Below are 25168 nucleotides of genomic sequence, written 5' to 3'. Positions count from 1 at the left end.
GTTCACAGCTCCTTCCGCCTCCATTTTTCACAGCTTAAGCACTTGCCTGGCATCTCCATCCACTCACACACAACCTCTCTTGCTCTCCCATCCTTTCCCCACTTTCAAAGTGTATTTTGGACACTTTGGAAAAGTAATTGTACATCTGTGCGGGACACCTTTCCACACCTTCTCCTCCTTCCTATTCCTTTCAGGAAAAGGGGCTCCCAAACTCCCTCTCAAGAACTGTGCTCGTATCCCAATTACCCACGTGTGGGACACTTGTTTCTTAAGGCAGCTGCCATCCGTGTCAGTGATAACTCTTAACATTGCTTTTGCATTTTCACGTTATTTGGAAATAGCTGATTTTTGGGACAGTATCTGCCAGTGGGCTTGCCAGCTCTGCCTTGTGGGTATCCATGGCGTAGCTCTGAGGGTGGATGGAGCTCTGGTGGCACCACAGCCGGCCCTGACCCCCAGCACCGGGCGAGAAGGGTCGGCCACAGCCCCCCGAGGCACAGCCCCGGCCGCGGGAGCTGGGGACAACCGGTGCTGCCGCCCTTACCCCGGGGCTCCCGCGAGGGTCCATCCCGGCTGCCCTCACCCCGGGAGGCTCCCCTCAGAGCTCATCCTGGGGCCTTGAACGGCCCTGCCGGATCCCAGATCCCGGGGGCTCCCCTGAGCGCCTCTCCCCACCCCGGCTCCCCTCAGTGCAGGGCTCTCCCTTGACAGTCCATGGCGCCCCCCCCAACCCCTTCCAGACTCTTCCCCCGCGCCCCCCCCCCGCCTGCGCACGCGCGGCCGCTCCGCCCCCGCCGGTGCCCGGCCTCACGCACGCGCAGAGCGGCCGCCCCGCCGCCGTTCCCCGCCGGCCCCTCCCGTGCTCCGCGCAGGCGCAGCGGGCTCGGAGCGGCGTCGGGCGCGCTCCGCTGCACACCGGCCCTGCGAGCGCCGCCCGCTCCCGCAGTCCCGGCCCCACCGCCCGCCCGCCCCGCCGCCCGCGGCCCCGCCGTGCGCACCGCGCGCTCCCCCCGCCCCTGTCTCCCCTCCGCTCCGCGCGCGGCGGAGGCAGCCGCGCCCCCCCCCCCCCCCCCCGGCCCGGCCCCCCCTCCTCCCGCCGCCTCCTCGCCCCCGCCGGGCCGCGGAGCTGCGATGCCCTCGGACTTCATCTCTCTGCTCAGCGCCGACCTCGACCTCGAGTCCCCCAAGTCGCTCTACTCCAAGGGTGAGTGACCGCGGCGGGCTGAGGGGGGGCAGGGGGGCAGCGCCGGTACCGCCGGGCCCGCGCTCCGGGCCGCCCCGGGCCCCGCGGGGCATCGCCCGCCCGCCGCCCCCGCCCCGGGATGCGCGTCCGGAGGGGCCCCGGGGCCGCGCGGGGCCGCCCCGGCTCCCCCGGCCGCATTCCTGGCCCGGCCGCGGCCGCCGCAAGAATGTGTCCCGACAGGGTCCGGCGGCGGGGCCGGCGGCGGGGGGCTGCGGCCCGCCCGGGGTCCCTGCCGGGCCGGGGGGAACGGACACGCTCCGGCCTGGAGCGGGAACAACGGGGAGCGCGGGCTGTGGGGGCCCCCAAAGCTGCTCATTAAAGTCTCCCGGGAATGCGGTTTAGTGGCACATGAAAGCTCGGTTTTTTGGGGCGGGATGCCCTGGTTTGGGGTGAGAACGGGCGCAGAGCCCGGGAAGCGGAGGGTCCTGGGTCCCGAGCCGGCAGCGCGGAGCATCTCCGGGCGTTATCCCCGTGGTAAAGCAGCATCGTCTGTGGGGAGTCGGACCCGCAGGGGGTGAAGTGGGTTTAAACGTGAATTAAATTAATTTCTGTCTTCATAATACCGAATTTGAGCTCTGACAAGTGCACATGAACATGGGTAAGTCCATCAGAACAGGTGTTACGTGCTACAGTTTTTAACTCATTTTTTCGTGTTTAAAAGACTTGGAAGCCACTACTATTAGTTTGTGATACTAGAAGTACCTGTTAGTAGTTTACTAGTAATTTGTTGAATATACTTTCCCACAGTACAGCTGGTGAGGGGAGCAATTTTGGGACCATACAATGAAATAAATGGAAAGTCTCTTATTAACCTGAAGTAAAGGTTTAAACCTGTTTAATGTTGTTAAAGGAAAGATTTAATTTTTTCAGACTCTAATATGGTCATTAATTTCGAGTTGTGTGTTGGTAAGAGATGAAGGTATAAGAAATACAAAGACTTCAATGAATTAAAATACGTACTGGAAGCTCTCAGACTGCTCAGAGTAATTGTCTCTCTCTTTAAAGTTACCAGTGGTAGCTTGTAAGTTTTTTTTTACGATGTTACTAGAGGGGCTCAAGGCTTTCTAGTTACCCAGCACAACATATTCCAGTTGGTTTCAGTCCTAATGCCAGCAGTAGGAAAAGCATTTTGGAACAGCATAGTTCAATTATGAATACAAGTGATAAACCCCATTGGAGTTATGATCTATACTACTGGAAATCTGGGGAGTGTGCACTGTTAGTTTGTAACACATTGAAAATAAAACTGTTCCATGTAAGTCACAAAATTGCTTCAAGGACATATTAATTGAGCAGAAGTTTTGAACAGCCCAATCTTATTGTGAATTATCTTTTATTTTTTTTTTTAATTTAATGGAATGGTTGAGTGTTTCAGGTTGGAAAACAGTCTCAAACTGATTAATCAAGAGTGTATTTTTCTTCTGGCGCATAGATGTGGGTTCAGAGCTGGAAGAGGTTGAGGGAAGGATGTTGTGGTCGAAATGAGCTGCTTGATCCAAGCAAGATGCCATGACACCAGTGTATAATGCAGAGAATGGTTATAAAGAGCTTAAAGCGAGTTTTGCTTTTCATATTTTGTCACAACAAAAGATGAAGGAGATGATAAGTTCAGATGCAATTTAAACTTCAGAACCAATGAATATACTTCTTGAGAATGAACAGTGAAGTGATTGTGAGTATGATTTTAGCTGGATTTAGGTAAAGGTGTTACAGGTTCTCTGACCGATCAGAACATGATCCAGTGTACCTGTTTTTTTTCCTAGATAGATACAGATAACTTTATCCCATGGACAAGTGCTCTGGCTCAGGGTACAAGTACAACTGATGAGATAAAGGGAAAGGTCTGAACACAGTGAGAGAACCACAAATATGCATTTATGATGAGGGTGTGTTAGAGCGAGTAGTTTCTTATAACTGCTCTGCTTTTAGCAGCGCAGCCGCCCCACGGGTGGAATCCAGCCCCAGGTTGAACTGGGGCCAGTTCCTCTCCTCTGAATCGCATTCCTGTGCACGCTGGGTGCTTGTGGCTGGCGCTCCTGGCCTTGGGAGGCATCGCTGATGGGCGCTGGGGAGCACAGAGCTTCTGAGAGGAGCTCAGCTTGGGGTGGTCTGCAGAGTCGCTGGGGCTTCTGACATTGACAAAGAGAATTTGGTTTGTTGGAGTTAAAGTGACAGAGTCTGCGTGCACCGATAAAAAAGATGAAGTTACATTTTGAAACCCAGTGACTGAAGTTTTTAGTAGTGTGATTTTTTTTTTCTGGTGTGTTTTCTCCCCTTCTCTGGACAGGCCGAGTTATGTCATCAGCCTCTCCCCACACCATGTGTTAAAAGTTATGGCTTGCACCGCCATCTCAGTTAAGAATTCTGTTTTCATATTCCCATTAAAAAAAAAGTTAAACAGAATTCTAAAAGCCTCCCCACCTCAGGTGAGTGTGAGTGGGTAATATAAACTCACCCCACAGTCTGAGTCGATAATGTAAACTCTGCTCCGATAACTCATTTGAGTAATTTCTTTCCATTTATGCGTATCTTGGGACAGGGAATATTTTCTTTGAGTATCTAAATACTTTATGTTCCAGTTTTTGCCCCTGTAGGTGTGTTTCCACGAGCAGCTCCAGCCAGAACGAATTCCCACGTGCACAGCTCAGGCAGTTGTGTGCTCCTCTTTTCCTTGTTTCTCTGCTCACGCCAACTCTGATGTGGCCACAGGGAGCTGGACTGGGGAGCTGATCATGTTAAAATTAACTCAGCTTCTCCCTTATTCTTTCCCAAAGGAAAAGGAGAGGAGAATGTTGATTTTTAATGGGGTGAGTGTCCTGTGTTTGCTGTGGGTCTTCATGAATGGCTTGTGCTGACTCAAGGAAGGGACATGTGGAAACTGGCCTTAGGGAAAGGTGGGACTAGTTCTTTCAGCAGCTTATGTTGGCTTAAAATGATAGTGAAACTCTGCTCAACTTGCAGGCCTCTGCAATAGGATCTCTAAATGTTTTATATATTGGTTGTAGCTGTTAAAAGTGAAAGAAATGGGAAGTGTGGATTTCAAGGCCCTCATCCCACAAACCCTGAGGAGCTGACTTGTGTGAAGGACCAAAACTAGTCCTTTAATGTATAGTCAGTATTAAATAATGTATAATCAATTAAGAAATGCTTTGTAACCACTGCAGAAGGATGGCATCTCCTGCTAAGAAGTTAACAGAGCTATAAAAAAAATATGCATCACTTCATGCTGAAAATATTTAGGCTGTAGTATGTTTCTTTCCCGTCTTTACATAACACACTGTCCTTTTTGGAATAAACCAACCCAAATGTGCATACAGATTAGTAATGTAGTAGAAAAATCACTGGAGCATAAAACCTAAAACCTCGAGGCTGGTTGTCCTGTGGTTGAATATCATCTGCAGCATTCAAATAGAGCAAAGTTGGCTCTTCGTTGGCAACAGCAGAGGTGAAAACCTGTAATTAAAGCAGTTCATCAGATGTCAGGTACCAAATCTGATTAAACATGGGATTAATTTAGCTAATACATGCACTTTGAGTTACCCAATAACGTGTGTCTGTGCTAATAAAATGGAATTTTTGCACTGCAGCAAGTGCAGTTAGAAGTTTTTATTCAGGTCCCGGATTTTGCTTTCCACAATGGAGTGACTGTAAAGCTGAGAGACTTCCTGGAATTTGGTAGCAACAAGAAGAATGTTAGTCGTCTGATAAATAGTTTGTTTGCCCTAAAAACATCATATAACCAAAAATCAAACATTCTTCATGTGTAAATGTGAACTGACTGTAATCCAGTTGTGTTTGCTTGGAATTGTGATACAAAACATGGGGTTTGGTGATTTTTCTTTTTTCCTACCAGAACTCTTTTCTTCCTGTGATCCCAGGGATAACTCTAGTAAGACAGTGACTAAATTATCCAAGAGGGATGAAAAAGATGCTTTATAAAAATAGCTTAGAACTTTAGAACTAGTACTAGTGGGTTTTAGAAATAGAAATCAGACTTGGCTTCTTTTTGTAGCAATTTTTATCTTCTTTTTGTAGCTGCTAGAAGGTGCCATGGTGGATGGCTGAGTGTTCTGTGAGGGATGGATCCCTGCATCCACCTCTTGCAGCTCTGCCAGCTGCCCTTGGGACATTCTGACTTAACCAAAATGGATTCAACCAGAGTTCCTTAACTTGTGCGTCAGCCTTGTAGACATCCTTTCCTCCTTGGAATCTTCCTCCTTTATTGGCTTTCAAAACAAAACTCTGGAATGTGTTGCTGCAAGATGATTGTGTGGTGCTGGGGGTAGGGGGAGGACTTTGAATTCACAGCTTTCCAGGGTGTAATTTGAATATTCCGGTGGCAGAGCTGTCTGAGCAGCCCCTTTTCCTCACCGTCTGTTCTCACCCATGGACTGTGCTCTGAATCGTGCCAGCACAATTGTTATTTGTGGTTGGGAGATGAATGGGATTGAGAAGCTGATCTAGAATGGGGATATTGTACTTCTGATCGGATTTTCTCACATTGCTCTGCTTCCTGGTCTAGTTACGGTGCAGCTGCAGAAGGAGCGGTGTCACGGTGGGAAAGGGGGGCTCTGGGGCACTGGGATCAAGTGGTGGAGCTGGGAGCAGATGAGCTAAAACTGCTGAACTGACTCTGCCATGGGAAGACATGCTCCTTGCATTGTGCCTTCTGTTGTACTTGCTGTGCCTGTGCTCTTGTGCCGAGACCTGGACAGACAGGATTCCTGCTGGGGCTGCTTTCTGGGAACTGGTGTGGGAATCTGCTTCTGGAGCTTGGAGAGTTGGGCAGGACACCACAAAGGCTTCCTGCCACAGGTGTTGGTGAAGGAGTGCGAGTCTGCTCCTGCCTTGAGTTCCCCAGTGCTTCTCTGTTTGTACCCAAGTGTAAATTGTGCAATGGTTGAGGTTGGAAAAGACCTTTAAGATCCCCAAGCCCAAGTGTCAGCCCAGCACCTCCATGTTCACCACTCACGGTGTCTTCATGTGCCATGTCCACACAGTTCTCAAACACTCCCAGGGTTGGGGATTCCACCAGTGCCCTGGGCAGCTCTGTCCATGAAGAAAGGTGTGGTTCTTTGGTTCTAAGACTAGTTGGATTCTTTGATTGTCAGTTTGACTCGTTTTGGATATTTTATGCTTCTCTGAGAGTTGTAGTTTGTTCTATTAGAGAATGTTCATACATTGCCCAATTCTTCTGTCCCTTGAAGTGTCCAAGGCCAGGTTGGATGAGGCTTGGAGCAACCTGGTCTCTTGGAAGGTGTCCCTGCCCATGGCAGGGGGTGGAAGGAGATGAACTTTTAGGTCCCTTGTAACCCAAACCGTTCTATGGTTCTGTGATTCTCTTGTGCAGATTAGTGTTGCCAAGGGGTAGAATTTTCTCGTCATACATTTCTGAGGTTGTAGGTTAAGATTTTTTCGTTTTTTATGAAGCATCTAACCTTTATTTGTAAATTTTCAGCAGCACAGTTAGCTTTTGATATCTGTAACTAAAAATGATAGGCATCCTGGAGCCTTCATCTGACTTTTGCACTGGTAGACAGGTTATGTAGTTTTATATGAAATGTATTTCACAGAATCATTTAGTTTGGAAAAGACCTCTAAGGTTGAGTTCAACTTTTGAGTGATCTCCACCTGGTTGACCAGAGCAGAGCACTGAGTGCCATGTCCGGTCATTCCTTGAATACCACCAGGGATGGTGGAAATGAAAGCTAAATAATACTTAATTTTATACAAAAAGACAATGGCCTGAACTGATTTTGAAGTGTAGAAGTGCTGGTGAACACCAGCAGGAGTTGGTGAGTGGCCAGAGTGCAGGTGAAGAAAGATGTGTGGTCCTGGTGGGTATGTAGAGAGTAAAGTGATGAGGCTGAACAGTCAGGCCAGTTTGTCATTAGCAATTGTTTTAGGAACTGGCTGAAACAAAGTCTCAGATCCAGCTTTGAACTGTGTAGTAATAGGAAGTGCTAATGGACACAGCAAAATCTCCAGTAACTGCTGTTTGCAAAGCAAGCAGTGCTTCAGCAGTGTTTAAAATGTAAATGTCCAACTTTAGGCACGTTATTTTACTATATTGTGTAGCTCTGAGGCATCTGTGATGTGAGTATCATTTACTAACCTGAGCAATGTTGTCGCTATTTACATAAACACGCCCTGTAATTGTTCTCCATTCCCTTCCAACACTTGTCCCTTCAGCATTTGGAAAGGTTTTGTGGTTGCTTTTTAAATAGCTAGAAAGAATTTGGGGTCACTTTACAAAGTTTATGGAACTGATGTGATGTGCTGAAGAAGCACAAGGTTATGATCCTGAAAGCAGGTTAAGTTGTGATGAAGGTCAGGATGTTTGGCAGACAGAGGGAGGATGGGCAGTGGTTCCTCTCAATGCCCAGACAGGGTGAAGATACGGAAGAGAGGGATTTAAAGACAGTCCTGAAAAGTTTCCAAGTGTTGGAGTTTCCATTCCCGTTCAGAAAAACTGACACTAAGTCCAGTTGTTTCAGTCCCTCACTGTGTGGAGGCCTGATGTTTTTTGTGTGTATGGATTCACTCAGCAGCAGAGTCAGTGGGTTTGGATAGGAGCACTATGGGGCAATGGGGGAATAATCAGCTGCAGAGTTCAGAGCTTCTGTTAATTGACAGTTTTCTGCCTTTGCAGTGAGGATTCTGTAGTGTGGAGATGTGTAAATCCTTACTATCTGGGGCAGAATAGGAGTATCTAGACTTCAACTCAGTTCTTTTTTGACACTTGATCTGGTTTTGGACTCAGCAAGAAATTCCACAGTCTGGTTGTATATATGGTGAAGAAATACTTGTATTTCATTTAAAGTTTATTCTGTTTTCACTTTAGGAATGGGGAGGTCTCCTACTATTTGAGTATGTTTTGTTTCTTAGGGAGGGAAAAGGGCAGCTTTCCTTGGAATGTGTATCCCTATTAAAGCAGATTTACTGAGGAATTTATAATTACAGTTTCTAATAGTCTTGGTTTTATCTCACAAGTAAATGCTGCAGAGCCCAGGAATCTGATTTAGGTTAAAGTTCTGAAAACAGTCAGATGTTCTGGTGGTGGGAGAGGTGGGTGAGTCTTGTTGAAGCAGTGCCAGCTTTTCAGTCCCTTGGGGCTGGCAGGGACTTCTGGAGATCATGGAATCAGTGCTGGAGCAGGTGCTGGGACTGTGCCCAGCAGGGTCTGCCTGTCCTCACGGAGCCTCCACAGCCATCCTGGGCAGCCTGGACCAGTGCTTGGCTGTCATCATGGGTAAGATAATTCAGATGGAATTGAATATGTTTTAATTGGTGCCCTTTGCCTTTTGTCCTGTCATGGGGTACTGCTGAGAGGAGCCTCTCATTGCCCCCCATCAGGAATTTCCGCACAGGGATGAGATCCCCCCGAGCCTTGTCCATCTTTATTTCCCTGAAGAATCCCTTGCAGGTGCAGCAGTTGTCACAGGTTTACCGGCGCATGCTCCTCGTGTCCCTGATCAGTCGGTCCCTTGGAAGCGTTAGAGGTGTCAGACTCCCACCAGAGCTCTGTGTAACTGTGCCAGGAGTGCTCTGTATTGAACTTCCTCAGGGGTTTGGAGAACAGTGTTTATCATCAAACAGTTGAGTTAGCAGTAGATAGCAAAGTGATGGTAGGAAGCACAAACATTTCTCAGTTTTGATGGTGATGAAAGAACACACCTTTTAATGGGAGTCAAGGCAGGGAGGCGTGGAGGCGCTCTGTGGGCTCGAGATGCTGAATGTGGTGTTGAGAGTTACTAGGACAGGTCAGGTCTCAGGAGCACAGCCTGTACATCCAGGTTCATAATGAAATACTGAACCCAAGAGGTGGCTGCAGTGTGTTGGAAGTCTGTCAGAATGCCTTTTATTCCTCACCTTATGTGTTGTGGTACAGCCTCAAAAGAAAGAATCTTGTGTCTTTCATTGCTGCTGCTGCTTTTCTTGCTCACAGCAAATGTAAGAGATGACAAAAATAACCCCATCAGAAAAAATGGTGCTAACCTGTAAAGGCTGAGAAATACTGTTGTGAGACAACAGTAAACTGCAGGTCAGGTTGGTTCTGTGTGTCCCTGAATTTGAGTGGTGCATTGTACCTAAGGAATTGCCTGATTACCTCTGTTTCTGGTGAACTTTGATTTTTGAAACAACACAGGTGTTTTAAAGGGGTTGATAAATAGCTATTACTGATGTTCTTTGATCTCTTTCTATTTGGGTTTCTTTAAACATTTCAAGGCCAGGTTGGATGGGGCTTGGAGCAACCTGGTCTAGAGGAAGGTGTCCCTGCCCATGGCAAGGGGTGGAACGAGGTGAGCTTTAAGGTCCTTCCAAGTTCAGCCAGTCTGGGATTCCATGATTCCTTGTTCATGTGCCTACTGCTCTGCCAGCCTACCTTCTGCTCTCCCTTGTCCACAGTTGTATTTTAGGAGTATTTTTATAGGCTATGGTTTTTGTCTGGAGTTTACAACTGCATAGGATAGATGTCTCAGTAAGTCATTACTGGTCTGTTCCTTGAAGTGACAATTCCTAAATAATGTTGTTCTCTCATTCTGAGATGTGTAAAATTGGAAGCAAACAAGATACAGGATTTATACTGCCTGTCTACATTTGTAAAAGTCCTCTTTGAGCTGTGAATGGGAAACAGCCAGGAAAGCTTTATTTGATATTTGGATGAATGCCATAAATAGAATTCAGCTAACACATGCCTTTGTCAGTTGTTGAAATTCAACTTTAAAAGGATTAATTTCTCAACTCTACCCTGCTGTGCAGAATCCTGAATATTGAGATTAACAACTTTTCTGAAGGTTGGTGGGATATAGTGCAGGTGCTGGTTACGAATTGCTTGCAAAATTACCTATTTAATACTGCCATTTTTGATAGTAATACTTGTCTTTTAAAAAAAATACAAGAAACAATCTTCAGTTGAAATTTTTGTTATTAATTACAAGAAATAATGACATTGTGGAAGTGTTCAAGGCTGGGTTGGGACTTGGAGCAGCCTGGACTTGAAGATACCCATGTCCATGGCAGGAGGTTGGAATGAGATGGGCTTTAAGGTCACTTCCCACCCAAACCAGTCTTGGGTTCTGTGATATTAGAATTGTGATCAAATATTAATGACTTTAATAATTTATGATATATTACTGGTCATCTTTCTCTAAAACAACGGCCTTTCAGAAAACTCCCTCCTGTACCAACACTCCATAATGTCCATTTCAGGGAGTAGCAGCATTTGCAGGCAAGATTTGAATTTTAGTGCACGGTGCTATGTCATCAACACAGAACACTTGGATCCTCTGGGGATTCTTCATAGTGGAGCTGCACCGACATCAGCTTTTTAATCCTGAAGTTTTCTAGCACAGGCAGCGCTGCGGCATCTGCCTTTCCCTCTGCGTGCGTGAAGCCTGTTGATTTAGGGTTTGCTGCTTTTGTCTGAAGCCAGGGGGAACTGGAAGGAAGATTTTCTGTTTGGCTGTGTAAAACATCCTTGTATACACTGCAGTTTCTTTGAAAACCTGCCACTGTTGCTGTAGCAGCAATCTAGCCCTGCCAGGGTTGACAATAACAGGAGACCCGCTTCCAGTCTTTCCCTGCTCCACCGTCACAGATACGCCGAGGGTGGCGTGGCAGATAGAGGGGACAGTGCTCTGCAGTTGGTTTCCTCTGTCAGGACAGCATGGCATGTCTCTGGCGACAGACCTGCATCTGAGAGCTGTGTGGAAATCCATGGGTAGTGTTGGGCAATTAGCATGAACATGCTAATTAGTCTTTATGTATTTTGGGTTGCATGCTCTATTTTTCTTGAGTCCTTTGTTTAACTGAATTCAGACATACTCAAAAATATGAAACAAAAGAAATGTTTCAGTAAGTGTAACCTGGTGGATTTGGCACTGGGGATAGGACTGGGAGCCTTGTCACTTATGATCTTACTACAGCTCAGCTTCAACTCTTGCAAAAATATGAATGATTAGACCAGTAACTGTAAAATATTTTAAGGTGTCTGCATCAAGACTTATGTAGTGTCTGTTGTGCTCCTGCTCAGCCTCACTGCCTATGGGCAGCTTCTTGCTCTGGCTTTTGCTAGTTATGTCACAGGATGTCACAAGTCAGAATCCTAGGATGGTTTGGATTGGAAGAACCTTGAAGCTCATCCTGTTCCACCCCCTGCCATGGGCAGGGACACCTTCTGCTGTCTCAGGTTGCTCCAAGCCCCATCCAGCCTGGCCTTGGACACTTGCAAGGATGGGGCAGCCACAGCTGCTCTGGACACCTGTGCCAGGGCCTGCCCACCCTCACTAGGAAGAATTTCTTCCCAGTATCCCATCAAAATCTATATCCCTGTGGTTTAGTGGGACTTGGTAGTGCTCTGTTAACAGTTGGTCTCTGTGTTCTTAAAGGTCTTTCTCAACCTTAGTGATTCTGTGATTCTTTGAAGAGTTGATGTATTTTATCTGTTCTATGTATGCTCAAGCAGGGTCCTTCATTTTTGCTCTGTGTGAAACCTAAACCTGTTTTCAGGACTGTTTGTCTTGTTTTCCCTTCTGCCAAGCTTGTGATGTTGAATCAGTGAAGTTGCGAAGACGTTAGGAAATGCAGGAGAATGATGGTCTGTAATGTGTCCTAAATCCTCTTTTGACAGATACAGAACAAAAACTGATTTACTCTTTGTTGTGTATTCTTTCCATCTTCCAAATCTTTTTCTTCTAACTTATAATATAAAAATCTCCTCTGTCCCTTAAGCATAGCCTGCAGTTGTCATGGACAATTCTCACTTCTGCAAGTGAGAGTTTGTATCTCCTAAGGGGTACTCAGACAAACCAACCAACCAAAAAAAAAAGGAAAAAAAAAAAGGAGAAAGCCCAAACCTCAACAACAACAAACTCTCGACACTGAAGTAGGAAGTGCTTTAGTGGTCACTGATCTGTCTGGGCTGTGCCTGTCTCAGTCTGTTTCTGTTCTGGTTTATGCACTGAGCTTTGTCTCTCTCCTAGTTTCCTTTCTCAGACTCTCAGAGCTTCCTCTGTTTAGCTTCTTACTGAATCCTTGTTATCCTCCTTTGGCTCCTATCCATGCAGTCCCTGTGCCGGTCCCTGTTATCGGCACTGCCATCTCAATGCCTAAAACAATCCGTGGGCTGGGGACAGATTCCCTGTCATTCTTTGTCAGGGGTTATGGGTGTGCTGTCCCAAAGCAGCTGGAGGAGCAGTTTTGTCTCTCACTCAAACACTAGAAGGTACTGAACTGTTGTATTTTCACTGCAGGAGTTACTCCAGTGGGTCCTGAGGTTGCTTCTCCTGGTTTGGCCTTGAGGAAGGGAGAGCAGTCATGCTATGAGATGTGAACGCTCTCTAGTTTTCTAAAATGTTTTCTGAAATGTATCCTTAATTCTGTTAGGATTCTATTGGGATATTGGGATGAAAATTCTTCCCTGGGAGGGTGGGGAGGCACAGAGTGCCCAGGGAATCTGTGGCAGTGTTCCAGGCCAGGTTGGACAGGGCTTGGGGCAGCCTGGGATAATGGAAGGTGTCCCTGCCCATGGCTAGGGGTTTGAATGAGATGTGTGTGAAAATCTCTTCCCACCCAGACCATTCCAGGATTCTGTGATTCTCTGAATTCTCTGTGTTAATAATCAAACTTAGTCAATGCTGTTCCTGGGGTCTGCACGAAAACCTGTTTATCTTGGGGTGAAGAGCCAGAGGGTTCCTCAGCTGGCTCTTACGGGCTCTTCCTGATGGGCAAAATAATCTGCTTCAAAGTCTTCCCACACCCAAGCTTTTGTGTACAGAAAAATCCCTGAGGGCCATGTGATACAAATGTCTTTTAACAAAGTGAAGCTTTGATTAGATTTTGAATATTTAGAGCTCCCCCATTCCTTCATCATTCTCTAAAAACTCTCTGTGAACTGAGATACTGTGGTGGAATCAGTGGCCTCCAATAAGCTTAACCACTAAGCTGTGGTAGTTATCATGGACACTGAAATTCTGAGTAGAACTGAACTGCAGGATAAACAGATAAATCAAGCACAAGGTCTTCTGGCAGAGGCCTGGAATTTTTAGGCCTAGGGTAGATTCTGGTTTTAGCATCCCTTACCCACAGAAGTTTCTATAATACGTTAAGTCATATGTATTGTTTTATTAAAATGCAGTGGCTTTTGGAGTGAGGAGTGACAATCTTAACATTTGGAGCCTTGGTAATACAGGTTTAGCCCAAAACTGTGTCTTAGATTAGCATTATAGGACCTTTATATGTGTACAGGTGCTCTGAAACGGAATTTGCATCCCTAGCAGGGGGTGAGGTGGAATATGGACACTGTTATTTTTCCTTTATAGTTTAATTTGCTGAGCACATGTGCTCACTTCACTTCACTGACCTGAACAGAGGCTACTTGCTGCTTCATGATTTCTAATTGTTTTTTAATCTCAGTTCGATATAAACAAGTCTCTTGGCCTGTTTGCTTGCTTGTTTTTTTCATCAGCTTAGTGAACATCATTAGAAGAGCTTTCTGTTCCGATGCCGCCAGCTGATTAGAGGAGGACACCAAGGTTTTGTCTAATCTCTGGTGTGACTGTCATGTGCTGCAGCAAGGAAATGGCTTTGGAAGAAGCAGCCAAATCTGTGTGGGTATTAAACCATGTTGAGGAGACGAGTATCAGTGGGGATCAATTGGGCAGCCATTCAGTGCAGGGAGCTTATTAAAAGACAAAGATTAACTTGGCTGTTCATGAGGTCATGGAAGTGGTAAGGGATTTCCAGGATGTACCTTTCCTTAAGGGCAAAAAATGTCAGCAGCAAGTGGAAAATGCCCCATCTCTGCTGCTAGTGCTGATAATTTGGGTGGTTCTCATCTTCTCCCATGTATTGCTCTTGCTCTCCACATGATTTCCGTGGAGCAGGACACCCGTCCTTACCTGTTAGTCCAGGGGTGGGGATGGAAGGGAGGCTGCTGGAGGAGCCCCTGGCATTACAGGGGGTGAAGTCCCAGGGGCAGGTCACAGTGGTGGAGCAGACACTGGTGAGCTGGGGGAGAGCTGGGGCTGGATTCCAACAACTTCCTCAAGGCTGAGGAAGCATGGGAACAGCCTGGAGAAGTGGTGGTGGAGTTGGAGCTGCAGCCAGGGCCCTCTGCATCAGTTATAGCCTCGTTTGCCTGCAGGCCAGAGCAAACTTCTCTATCAGGTTTGTGACTTGGCTTCCGGCTGTGGCAGTCCCAGGTAACATGGCTTGGCTTTTGATATGGAATAGCAAAGCTTGGGGTACCTTTTCTGTATGTAAAGAAAATTCCATAATGTTTGAAGTGTTTGAAGGTCCTGGCAAAGTGAAGATCTCTGCATTACTCATGGATGAGCTGCTGCTGTTTTAAACATTGGAATTGGGTATTCTCTGCTCTTCTCCTTGTCTCTGTGCTTCCAGCATCACCAGGTACCGAGTTCCAGGCAGCAGTGATTTGGTCAGCCAACCAGAAGGACCTCAATTCCATTTGCGTCACAAAAGTTTGAGGACATAGAGGTTCTTTAACACCCTGAGCCAGTCCTAGCACAGTGTGAGATAACAGGGCACTAAATTTCGAGAAATCACCGTTTTTAATCTGTGCAGCTGAAATGTCATGGAGGATTCATGGCCCAGAAGAGGAAGGTGCTGGGTGTGACAGATCCTCGTGGATTTGGTTTGCTGCTTTGCTGCAAACTTTTTCCATGAGGAGGGAAAGTGCTCTCCATGCTGGGAATGCCTACTCTTTGGGAGAAGTAGGGCTTTGTATGGGACATGACCAAGCTGCAGTGACTCCTCACAGAATCTTGGAGTTGTCTGAGCATTCCCACACAGGAAGCAGTCGTGTTCTCTTTGATCCTGTAAGCTTAACTGCTGTGTTCTAAGAATAAAGTTTAAATGGAATCACAGCCTGGTAGTGGGTGAGGAGGAATGTGATGCTGCAGGTCACAAGGTGTGCTGTGTTTCTGAAAGTGCTTTTTGGTGCTTTGAGGATGAGCTAGGAATTCCAGAGATATTTGCTGCTGGTGGGGATAGGAGAAGGCAGAACACTCGGACGTTGCTGTTGGCCCAGGTAACTCAGCCTGATTAGGTTGTGTGTAGAAACCCAAAATCATTCCCAGAAAAGGGCAGCAATGTGTGTGCACTGAGGGGAAGCGAATAAAACAGGTGGTGAAGGACCCTGTAGAATTTGGTTTGCCATCATGAGCCACCAGCCTTTTGCACTCCTTCTGCAGCATCACCACATCAGTTTCACATGCTGTTTTTTGTCCCTTCCCAGTGTTTCTTTTCCTAAATCTTTCCAAGGCCTCTCCTCTCCCCATTGAAGACAGATCCTGTCACCAGCTGCTGGTCCAGGTCCGTGTTGACCCAGGGATGTATTTTGTGTGGACTGGTGGTCATGTGTCACGTGCACCTTTTGTGCAGTTCTTTTAACTTAAAATGACCCAATTCCAGAGAATCTTGGAATGGTTTGGGTTGAAAGGGTCCTTAAAGCCCATCCAGTTCCACCCCCTGCCATGGGGCAGGGACACCTTCCACCAGCCCACGGTGCTCCAAGCCTCATCCAGCCTGGCATTGGACACTTCCAGGGATCCAGGGGCAGCCACAGCTGCTCTGGGCACCCGTGCCAGGACCTGCCCACCCTCACTGGGAAAAATTCCTTCCTAAATTTCTTGATTTTTTTTTTTTAACTAATATATAAATTCAGAATGTTTTGTGCAGATTCAAGTGGTACACAACAAAATCTTCTCTTTCCCTATTCCAAGTGCTGTGTTGTTGGATCCTGATCCCATGTTTGGTGTCGTTCTGGTCCATATAACCATGTGAAATAGAATTTTCTGGACTGTCAGTGCAACTGGCAGGAAGATCAAAGTTCCAAGCAGCTGATCTCAGATGAGAGATTATAGGGGCAGGATAATCGGATAAAGGGCAGTTGAAGAAATTTGACACTTAAAATACTTTTTGTAAATCTGTCTATCCCTGTGTGTCCTTGGTTTTGGAGGAGAATTTGTGAAGCTGGGCTTGTCTAGGCAAGATATTTTGAGGAAAGATAAGAGATTTGGAAGTTTACTGTAGATAATGTCTTATAACTGATTAACTTTATGCAGGTGAGGGTTTATGTGGGGAAATGAGTGTGTGGGACTTTTGGCTGATCACTAGTGTTTATCTTGTTTGTGTGTTATCTTGTTTATATTTCAATATAACATAAATCCTGAAACACGTGTTCCTTGCTTCCTGTAAGGAGAGAGAAAATGTGTTTAAATGTTGAGTATAAATGGAGCTACTTCCAGGAAAAAAACCCAGAAACTTGGAATCAACCAATTTATTTGTCAAAGAAATTTAAATCAGCAATAAATTACAAGACACTTAGTGCTGTCAGACAGCTTAAAGTTCCTCATTGATTCAGCACTAGCTGCTGGAAGCAGGAATTCTGTCTACACGTTTTTTTCTTGCTAATTATGTAGAAATACGTAATGATGCTGAAATGCTATTTTTGCCTGCAAATGGAATACTGCATTTCTGCAGCAGCCTTTCCCTTTAGTGGGTGTTTTCTGCATGAATCAACGTAAAATTCTAGCAGGAAATTTCATGTTCTCAGCATTGGTGAGTGCAGACACATGTAAAACGTGGTGATGGAGAGGGGCTGAGCAGTGCGAGGCACGGGGGGAGCTGTATCCTCTGGGGAAGAATTAATTTCCTTGCAACAACTCTCATGTTTCTGGAATTCGTCAGTTTTTGCTTTAATGCTATTTATAGTTCAGCATATATAAACATTGGCCTGTGTTTAGGTGAAAACACAAAGTTTCATTTGAAGTCTGATGTGTGTGGAGTAGGTTTATGGCAGGAGGAGTTCTTAAAGGTACCCAGGCACTTGGGATTCCTCTGGAAAGTGCTGAACTGCAGTTCACTATCGATGTGTTCTGGACTGTGAAGCTGCATCTGATGCGAGAAAAGCCAGGAGAGTTGTTTTTCTTCTGAAAGCTTGGACTCGACCATAAACTTCTGCCATGAGTTCATAGATTCACAGAATGGATTGGAAGGCAACAATTGTTCTCACTTTTGCTCCTGTTGTACTACAAGGAGCGGCTGCATTTGCTTTTCCTCAGAGATGAGCGCAGCAGTTTGTACAAGCCCTTGTAAATGAGCACCAGCCTTTACTCCAGCTGGCACTGGCACTACTACCTGTAGCAGGACAGGAAAATCACAGGCAGACGTTCAAGGCTGCTGCTACTCAAAATGTTTAGTGAGGGGCTCCAAAATGAGGGATTGCAGCAGTGTGTATCTGCAGGGAACTATAGCACGCTGTCTATTTCATGTGTAAGTTGAACATATACACACACTTCCATTCCTTTCTCCTCCAGAAATCCTCTGAGAGGAGTGAATTGTCATCATCATCATCTATCATGACTCAAAATATTCAGAGTTGACTCCAAAAGCTCCTTTCCAAACCCCAAGTTATTGGGTGATTGAGAGCTTGTCTCTTTGGGCTGGTTCTTAGGGATTTTTTGTTGTTTAAGTAATTTATTTTTGACTCTCCAGTGTGGTGAAGGTTCTGTCAAGCCTTTTGCCTTAGAGGGATGCTTACATCCAAGACTCCCACAGGATATTTTTTTCTCAGGGAGCACATGATTTTTGCAGTAATCCACAAGTGGCACAATTCTAATATTTGAGAATAATTCCAACAATATGATAAAGACAGAGGGAAGGAAAAGCCAGCATTAGAATTGAAGCACATTCCGAAAGATCACAAGACCATTAAGAGCAAATCTTTAATTTCATGCTTCATTGGTAAAGACCAAGTTACTTGAAATGTGGTCTAAAATATGACAGCCAGACTCTATCCTGAAACACCTGGTGAGCACACCTAAGGCTGCAGGTGTACAACAAGCTGGAATTAACTTGAGAGCTGTAAATACCAGAGTATGGAGCAAACTCTTAGGAGGTCTCCTGGGTAACACACAAGGATGAAGAGAGATCGAGCCCCTGGGATTAATACACACATGGGAGACACGGAGCTGTTGGAGCAAGCCCTGAGGAGGTCATGGATCCAAGGACTGGAGCCCCTCTGCTCTGGAGCCAGACGAGGACAGCTGGAGTTGTTCACCTCAAGAGAAGGCTCCAGGGGGATCTTAGAGCCCCTTCCAGCACCTGAAGGGGCTCCTGGAGAGCTGGAGAGGGACTGGGGACAAGGGATGGAGGGACAGGACACAGGGAATGGCTCCCAGTGCCAGAGGGCAGGGATGGATGTGATATGGGGAAGGAATTCCTGGCCCTGGCACAGGTGCCCAGAGCAGCTGGGGCTGCCCCTGGATCCCTGGCAGTGCCCAAGGCCAGGCTGGACACTGGGGCTTGGAGCAGCCTGGGACAGTGGAAGGTGTCCCTGCTGTGGAAAGGGGTGGAACAAGATGAGCTTTAAGGTTGCTTCCCACTCAGATCCAGTCTGTGATTCTAAGACTCCATAGGATGTTGTTAGGATGATGGTGCTAAATTAGGCTTTTTTTCCTTAGGAAGTCAGTTGCACAGTTGGAATTCTGAAAACAGGTTTGTCTCAGATTCTCACGTGATGTGCTGCCCTCAGCCTTTCGTTCTGGATGAGAACAGTTTCTCTGAAATTCATGAATTATTTCTTTGTTTGAACAAGTTTGTGTCCTTTGTTTTGGTCTTCAAAATGTGCATCTTAATGTTTGTTTGTTTTCTGAAATAAGTTTTTTTCATGCTACTATTTCCAAGCACTTACTGTAACATTTTCCAAAGGTTCAGAAAGGGTTGGGTTATAGCTCATATCTTTTAGACAAAAACGTTATTTTTCTTGTGTAAGACATGGGTGACTTTTTGATCAAGTTGTTTTTGTCCCACAGAATCTGTCTATGACCTTCTCCCAAAGGAGCTGCAGTTACCACCTTCCAGAGAAACATCCATAGCATCCATGAGCCAAACAAGCGGCGGTGAGGCCGGTTCGCCGCCTCCAGCTGTAGTTGCTGCTGGTAAGGACTCTCCTTTATTCTGGTGTTTTCTTAAAGTTTGTAACGTTCTGGCCAACATGAACAGTGCTGGCAAAGTTCTGAGTGTAAAAAAGAGCTTGTGGAGAAATAACAGAGTTCATTCTAGGAGAATGTAGGTGATACAATTCAGCTGGGTGATCAAAAGCGCCAGGTATTTTACGTTAATGGTTGCTGTGTTTCATACATGCATCTCCATAAGAAATAAATTACCTGTTCCTCTATTCTGTCATGCCACAGAGGCAATTAACTCCTAGAATGCACTCTGTCTTCCAAGGGAATAAATCCCAGTTTGGAACTAAGGCAGAATGCTGACTGACTGTAAACCAGTGGATTCTAGTTAGGATAAAAATGGAATGGGAGATGACATTTTGGGCCATGAAGCTTTTACCAAAATGTGAGGAGGAAGAAAATGTCATGCTTTCCATTGGGGCCTGAGGAAGTGTAGTATTTAAACTTCTTTCACACACATCTCTAGTGTGATGTGGTAAAAAAGCCCAGATACATGAGGATATAATGCGTGTCAGCTGGAACTCTGTAAATGACCAGTGTAGTTATTTTTCTAATTGGCAACATATAAAAAAGAGGCATGACCTGATAATCTGCATCCTTTTCTTATTCCCATGTTCTAGATTTTAAAGACTCTTGCTGACCTTCATTAAACATAAAAAAGTGAGGATCTAAGGGCAAAGCTTTGATCTGGAAGATTAGCCTCAGTGCTGGCTTGCATCTGGAATTTTTGTCAGTAACTTGTATATATTAGTACACATCTGTGCAATGGGGAAAAAAGATTGTTTTGCCCATTATAGATGTATCTCCCTTCACTGGATAAGGGTTTTTTATCATAATTTGATCCTTGTATTTCTTACAAGGTCATGTTCCACTTTTCTAATTGGCATTAAATTGTTGCTTGAGAAAAAGAATGTCTAAAGGGTGAGGATTCAGATAGCTGCATTATTCCTTTTCCTCTCTCTCCGAGTTCATATGCATTAGATGTTTGTGTGAGAGTGTTTCCCAGATTTGCATGGTCCAGGAATCCTGATCAGAACCTGAAGTGGTTGTAGGTTTGTCAGAGAAACTTTACAGCACTGCTCACCATTCATGTTTTGCCAGACCTCTCCTGAGAACCTGTGGATTTAACTGTGCACAGTGGGACATGGTCATTGAAAGAATTTGGTGCTTTTATTATATTGAAAGGATTTGATGTTTTTATATCACTTACTAAAAAAATAATTTGGGCATCTGTTTCTAAAATCAAGAGCTTAATGATGGGTTTGGTTCATAGACAGCAGCAACCAAATCCTGTAGAAACATGTATCCTAAAAACAACTGAACAAAAACACCCCACAAACCCTGTTACACTCTAAATCCACAGACAGGCCTGAACTGCTAATTAATTCTGTACCTAACAGAAAAGACTTAAACATGAATGGAACTAAAAGTCTGTTGCCTCCAGGTATTTGGTGTCTGCCAACAGCCAGTCCAGATCCTTTAAAAAACCCGAGATGCATTTATTAGGTGTGTTTGGGTTAAACTGCAGCACAAGTTTCTGGAATGAAAAATTTTAAAAATTAATGTTGAGGCTTCTTGTAAACACTGAAAGGAGACCTGATCATTCACCTATGAACACTTTTCAGTGTTAGAGAGCACAGAGGGTCACAAAGACTGAGCTTGATACCAAGTTGAGAGCTGGGACTGTTCAGCGTGGAGAAGGGTCTGGGATGACCTTAGAGCTCTTACAATGCCCGAAGGGACTCCAGGAGACCTGGAGAGAGATTTGGGACAAGGGCCAGGAGTGACAGTTGCTAAAAATTCTGTTTAAACTGCTCCATCCAACAAGACAAAACCCCAGAGGAGCAAAGACCCGTTTGGTTTCCATTGCTGGTTTGAACATGGCACGTTCTGGCTGTGTTCTTCCTGTAGCTGTACCCCCTTGGTAGAGAAAAGGGTGGTTTACTATTTTCTTTAATTGTTGTGGGATTTCTGCAGTGTCTTTGAGAAATTGCCACCACACTTTCAGTCTGTTACCCTGCCTTGAGTAGTAATGAGAGGTCTGGCTGTGGTTTCTTCCCAGAAGAATTGTCCTGGGCTTTGTGCAAACCAGGTGCTTATACAGAGAAGCAAACATACATTTTACACTTACATTTCAAAAGATTAAGATTGACTATCATTTTAATGCATCAAAGGTTTAATAGCAGACTGTAGGCAGATTTTTGGGGAGCTGACACTGAACAGGAGCAGGGTAAGGAGGAAGGAATGGCAATCTCTTGTTCTGTATCTGAATTTTTTTCCCTTGTTTTGTGTAAGTCTTTTTTTTTTTCTTTTTTTTCCTTTTTTTTTTTCCTTTTTTTTTTTTTAGTCTGGTCTTGCCTTAAAATCTCCTTTTTTAGGAATGAGAGGGAAATGATAGTTGTCTGGACAGGGCTGTAGGTAATCTCATTTACTCTTGTTTTTGAAAGGAAGGGCTAATTTGAACAGCTACCCACACCATGTAGAATTCCCCTGCAGATTTAATTACTCTGGATAATGACAGGATTCTCTGAAGGGATTGATCCAAAATGTTCAGAGCTTTTTACTACTCCTCTAGTAGTTCACACAGCTTGTTCTCTGCTTCCTGAAATGCAGAGTAAGGCAATATCTGGCTGAAATTCAGCTTACTCGAGGCTTTTTTGTCACCTTGCTGTGGGGTTTTGTCCCATATAAATCACACTGTAGGTTGGAAGTACTGCTGCAGTTAACTCCTGGTTTTTTTGGAGGAGCAGGATAGGCTGGTTTTAGCAGTGACGACCTCACAGGGACAGACTTCTAGTTCTTCTTCCATTTGGAAATTTGTTTTGTGATTTACAGAACAGTTTTAAGAGTATGAAAATGGAATGTTGCTGATTGGATTTTCATTAATTTGTTAATAAATGTGTATCTCCTATTTATTAATCCAGACAAAAGGTGTTACCCACTCTCTGAGTATCAAACAGACAAATATGATTTCATAGAACTCTGGGATTTTGAGCTGCTATCTCAAGCTTCTAATTCTGTAGTTCTGGAAAACAGAAGGGAGGGAATTGGATCTGTTCTTACCCCTGGAAACCTTCTCTGTGCTCGCTACTTGAATTCCAGTCTTTGTTCAGGGGACAGGAAAAGGAGGATTTTGCTTGGTGCAGCACCATAAACACATTAAATATGAATCATCTCCAGACTCTGGAAATGCATGAGGGTGTCATGCTGAGAAATGTCATTGTGTGCTCTGCCTGGAGATTTTACATGAAATAAATGTGCCTGAAGCTTTCCCAGTGCTCCTGCACGGTGTTTGTGAACTCCAGTTGCGAGGAGTGATGCTCGAGTCTCTTCTCAGTTGGTTCTAAAAGGCTGAACAAATTTTTGGTCTTGATCAAGATGCCTTGAACCTTAAAACGCTTAAAATTCACTCTGCCAATTTAAGTCTGTTCTCAAAGGTATCTTTCCAGCTTGTAGGTAGCACATGGTTCTTGTCTTTGGGGGATGATCAGGAGTATTTTCTATCATATTCTTTAAATGAGTGTTGCTTTTTCATCTTTTATCTCCAGTGCCAGGAATGCGCAAACCTTCTGAACCCCAGTGAACTGTTACAGAGACTCACTTTTCCCTTCTCACCATCCCTTGTTCTTCCTGCAGCAAAACTTGGAATGAGGTGCTTCATCTTGTTGATGATCTCTCAAGCTGCTTTTCATTTCCCACAGAGGCAAATATACATATATATTTCCATATTTTTTGTATTGCTGTCCAGTTTCCAGTTCTTAGTCCCCAGTGGAATTCTCCAGAGTGGCGTTCTTGCTGCAGCAGAAGGGGAATAGGTTTTGTGCTGCTGAAATGTATTTACTGATCTCTTCTTTTGCATTCTCCATATTGGGATACAATAAATCTGTGATGTAGTGAAGTCTTCTGGCTCCCAAACGCCTGTGATTACATCCTAGGAAAATAGTAGGTAAATGATCAAATTTTATCTTTTTGTTATCAATTTTATGCTTATTTTTATGCTTATTTTTAATTAAAGGGACAATCTACTTGTCCAAACGGATGTAATTGGCTTTTTTGTTTGGAGTTGTGATTGAAATGATGCCATAAGTGTCTTTGGTAATTTTAATTATGAAAATAAGGCTTTGCTTCTGAATTGCTACTTTAGAGACATGGATGAAGATACCTGCATTGCCTGTGGGGTAGAGACTGGGTGCTAAGGAGTTGTGTTTTCTGCTGCCAAAATAAAGCTTTTTCATCCTTCTCCAACGGAAGATTCTAATGAAGCCTCAAAATGGAGATGGGTTTGTTTTGGTTTAGTTTTCCCTGAGTAGCTTCTCAGGCTTCTTAATTTTTATTTGAAAATATTTTGTTCAATTGTCATCCTTCCTGGTGTCATTAGTCAGTTTTTCCTGTTAATACAGAAATAATTACCAGAGATTTCAAAGGGGATCTCAGTGCAGTCCCCAGTTCTCTTATCCTGAGCTTACGACTGCTCGTTGTAAACAAATGAGCAGAAAAAAAAGATTCTTCTTTGTAGTTGGTCTCCGATGCCTGTAAAAACTTCCATTTCTTTGTGGGCTTTTCCCTTCCTCTTCCCACCACCCTCCCAGTTGGAAATGCCTTCCTGTCATTTCCAGGAGGATGTCTTCCGGGGATTTCTGTCTGCTGCACTCACGAGTCAAGTACTTCTTTCTTACACAGTGAACTTCCAGCAGATCCTGACACTCGTTCAGAGCTCACCCTCCTGCTGCTCTACATGGGCTTAAGGGTTTCTCCTGGAAGTTCATGTCCCAGAAGAGCCGTGCTGGAGCCCAGTCTGGAGAGGCCAGGTTGTGATGAGGGTCAGCTTAGCTTGGAGAGGTTCCTTCATCATTCCAAAGGGTCTTCTTGTGACACATCATTGCTGAGATAAAGATTTCTCTTATTGTTTCCATTTTATTGAAACATTTTAGGTGGGTTCTCTCCAAATTGAGTTGGAATATCCCAGTTGTAGGGAGTCATGTGTGTTGAGGGCCTTCCTCCTCCACGAGTTTCCTTAGAATTCTGTATTTATATTGTTGTTCATATCTAGTTCATAACGTTTTTCTAAATCCTTTATTTTCAGTCTTCACGAATTTCAAGTCTGGTTCACGTTGTTCTAAATTAAATTTATTTTCAGTCTTTATGGATTTCATTCAGCCAGTACAACAAATTTTCTAGAGCTGCTCAGTCAAACAGAAACTGTTTCATCATTCTGTGAGGTTTTTTCCTTATGGCAATTCCTTGCATTAAATGGCTGCTGTTATTGGGTCAGAAGGACTTGAGATCTAATTTGGGACAGGAGAATTCCCTGTTCCATAAGGAATAATGGAAAACCAAGGCAGCGTGGGGCAAGAACAATCCACTGTGGCACTGCTTGGCCACCTCCTTCTGCAGCAGCATCGTGAAGGCCAAGAGCAGTTCTTGATTTCTTAGGAAAAACCCACCCCTATATCTGAAAGATAAAATAATTTGTGAAATTGAGGTGTTCTTTGCCAGATCCATCGACCCTAAGACCTCATCCAGGGATCTGGGGTGGCAGGCAGGGCTTGGAGACAGCAGCTGTGGGTCCCAGAGTTCTGCCTGCTTGGAATCAGCCTTTTACACCGAGTGGGAAGGATCTAAGATCCATGGAATTGGTGTGTGTGAGCCACTAACAAAAGTCCTCCTTAGATACCTAAACTTGAGTGTTAATTGAATAATGGGAGTCATAACAAAACCATTGATTGATGTTTTTACCCAAAGTATAATAATATACTGCTTGGGTCAGCATGGGAATGTAAAGGGGAATTTACACTGTTGGGCTGAATGTAAATTAAATTAACCTACCTATCTTGAATCTAAGTGTGTTTAATAACTGGTGAATTGGATTGCTTTATGATATTTGCTGGGATGCTAGTTTTTTTCTCTATTAATACACTTAACTTGCATTCTA

At 44.8% G+C, this 25168-nt stretch overlaps 1 protein-coding gene across 4 annotated transcripts in view; it reads left to right on the top strand.

Moving 5' to 3' along the window:
• Positions 1 to 1088: 1088 nt before the first annotated feature.
• NFAT5 (nuclear factor of activated T cells 5) overlaps positions 1089 to 25168 on the top strand; it is a 53520-nt gene continuing 29440 nt past the window's right edge. For 3 of the 4 annotated variants that reach the window (XM_088062098.1, XM_014260533.2, XM_014260532.2), the window contains exons 1-2: positions 1089 to 1204; positions 19084 to 19209. In XM_088062098.1, the coding sequence (XP_087918224.1) occupies positions 1132 to 1204; positions 19084 to 19209 (199 nt within the window). In that variant the 5' untranslated portion in view covers positions 1089 to 1131. Of the gene's footprint in view, positions 1205 to 19083; positions 19210 to 25168 lie in introns of those variants that run through there. The other variant, XM_014260534.2, reaches the window with a different exon arrangement.

The sequence above is a fragment of the Pseudopodoces humilis genome, chromosome 14, assembly GCF_049639895.1.
Source record: "Pseudopodoces humilis isolate 2021_Gansu_Grassland_sample_001 chromosome 14, ASM4963989v1, whole genome shotgun sequence".
Taxonomy (NCBI): domain Eukaryota; kingdom Metazoa; phylum Chordata; class Aves; order Passeriformes; family Paridae; genus Pseudopodoces; species Pseudopodoces humilis.
Note: the sequence above shows the minus strand (reverse complement) of the source record. Positions and strands in the feature narration are given on the sequence as shown.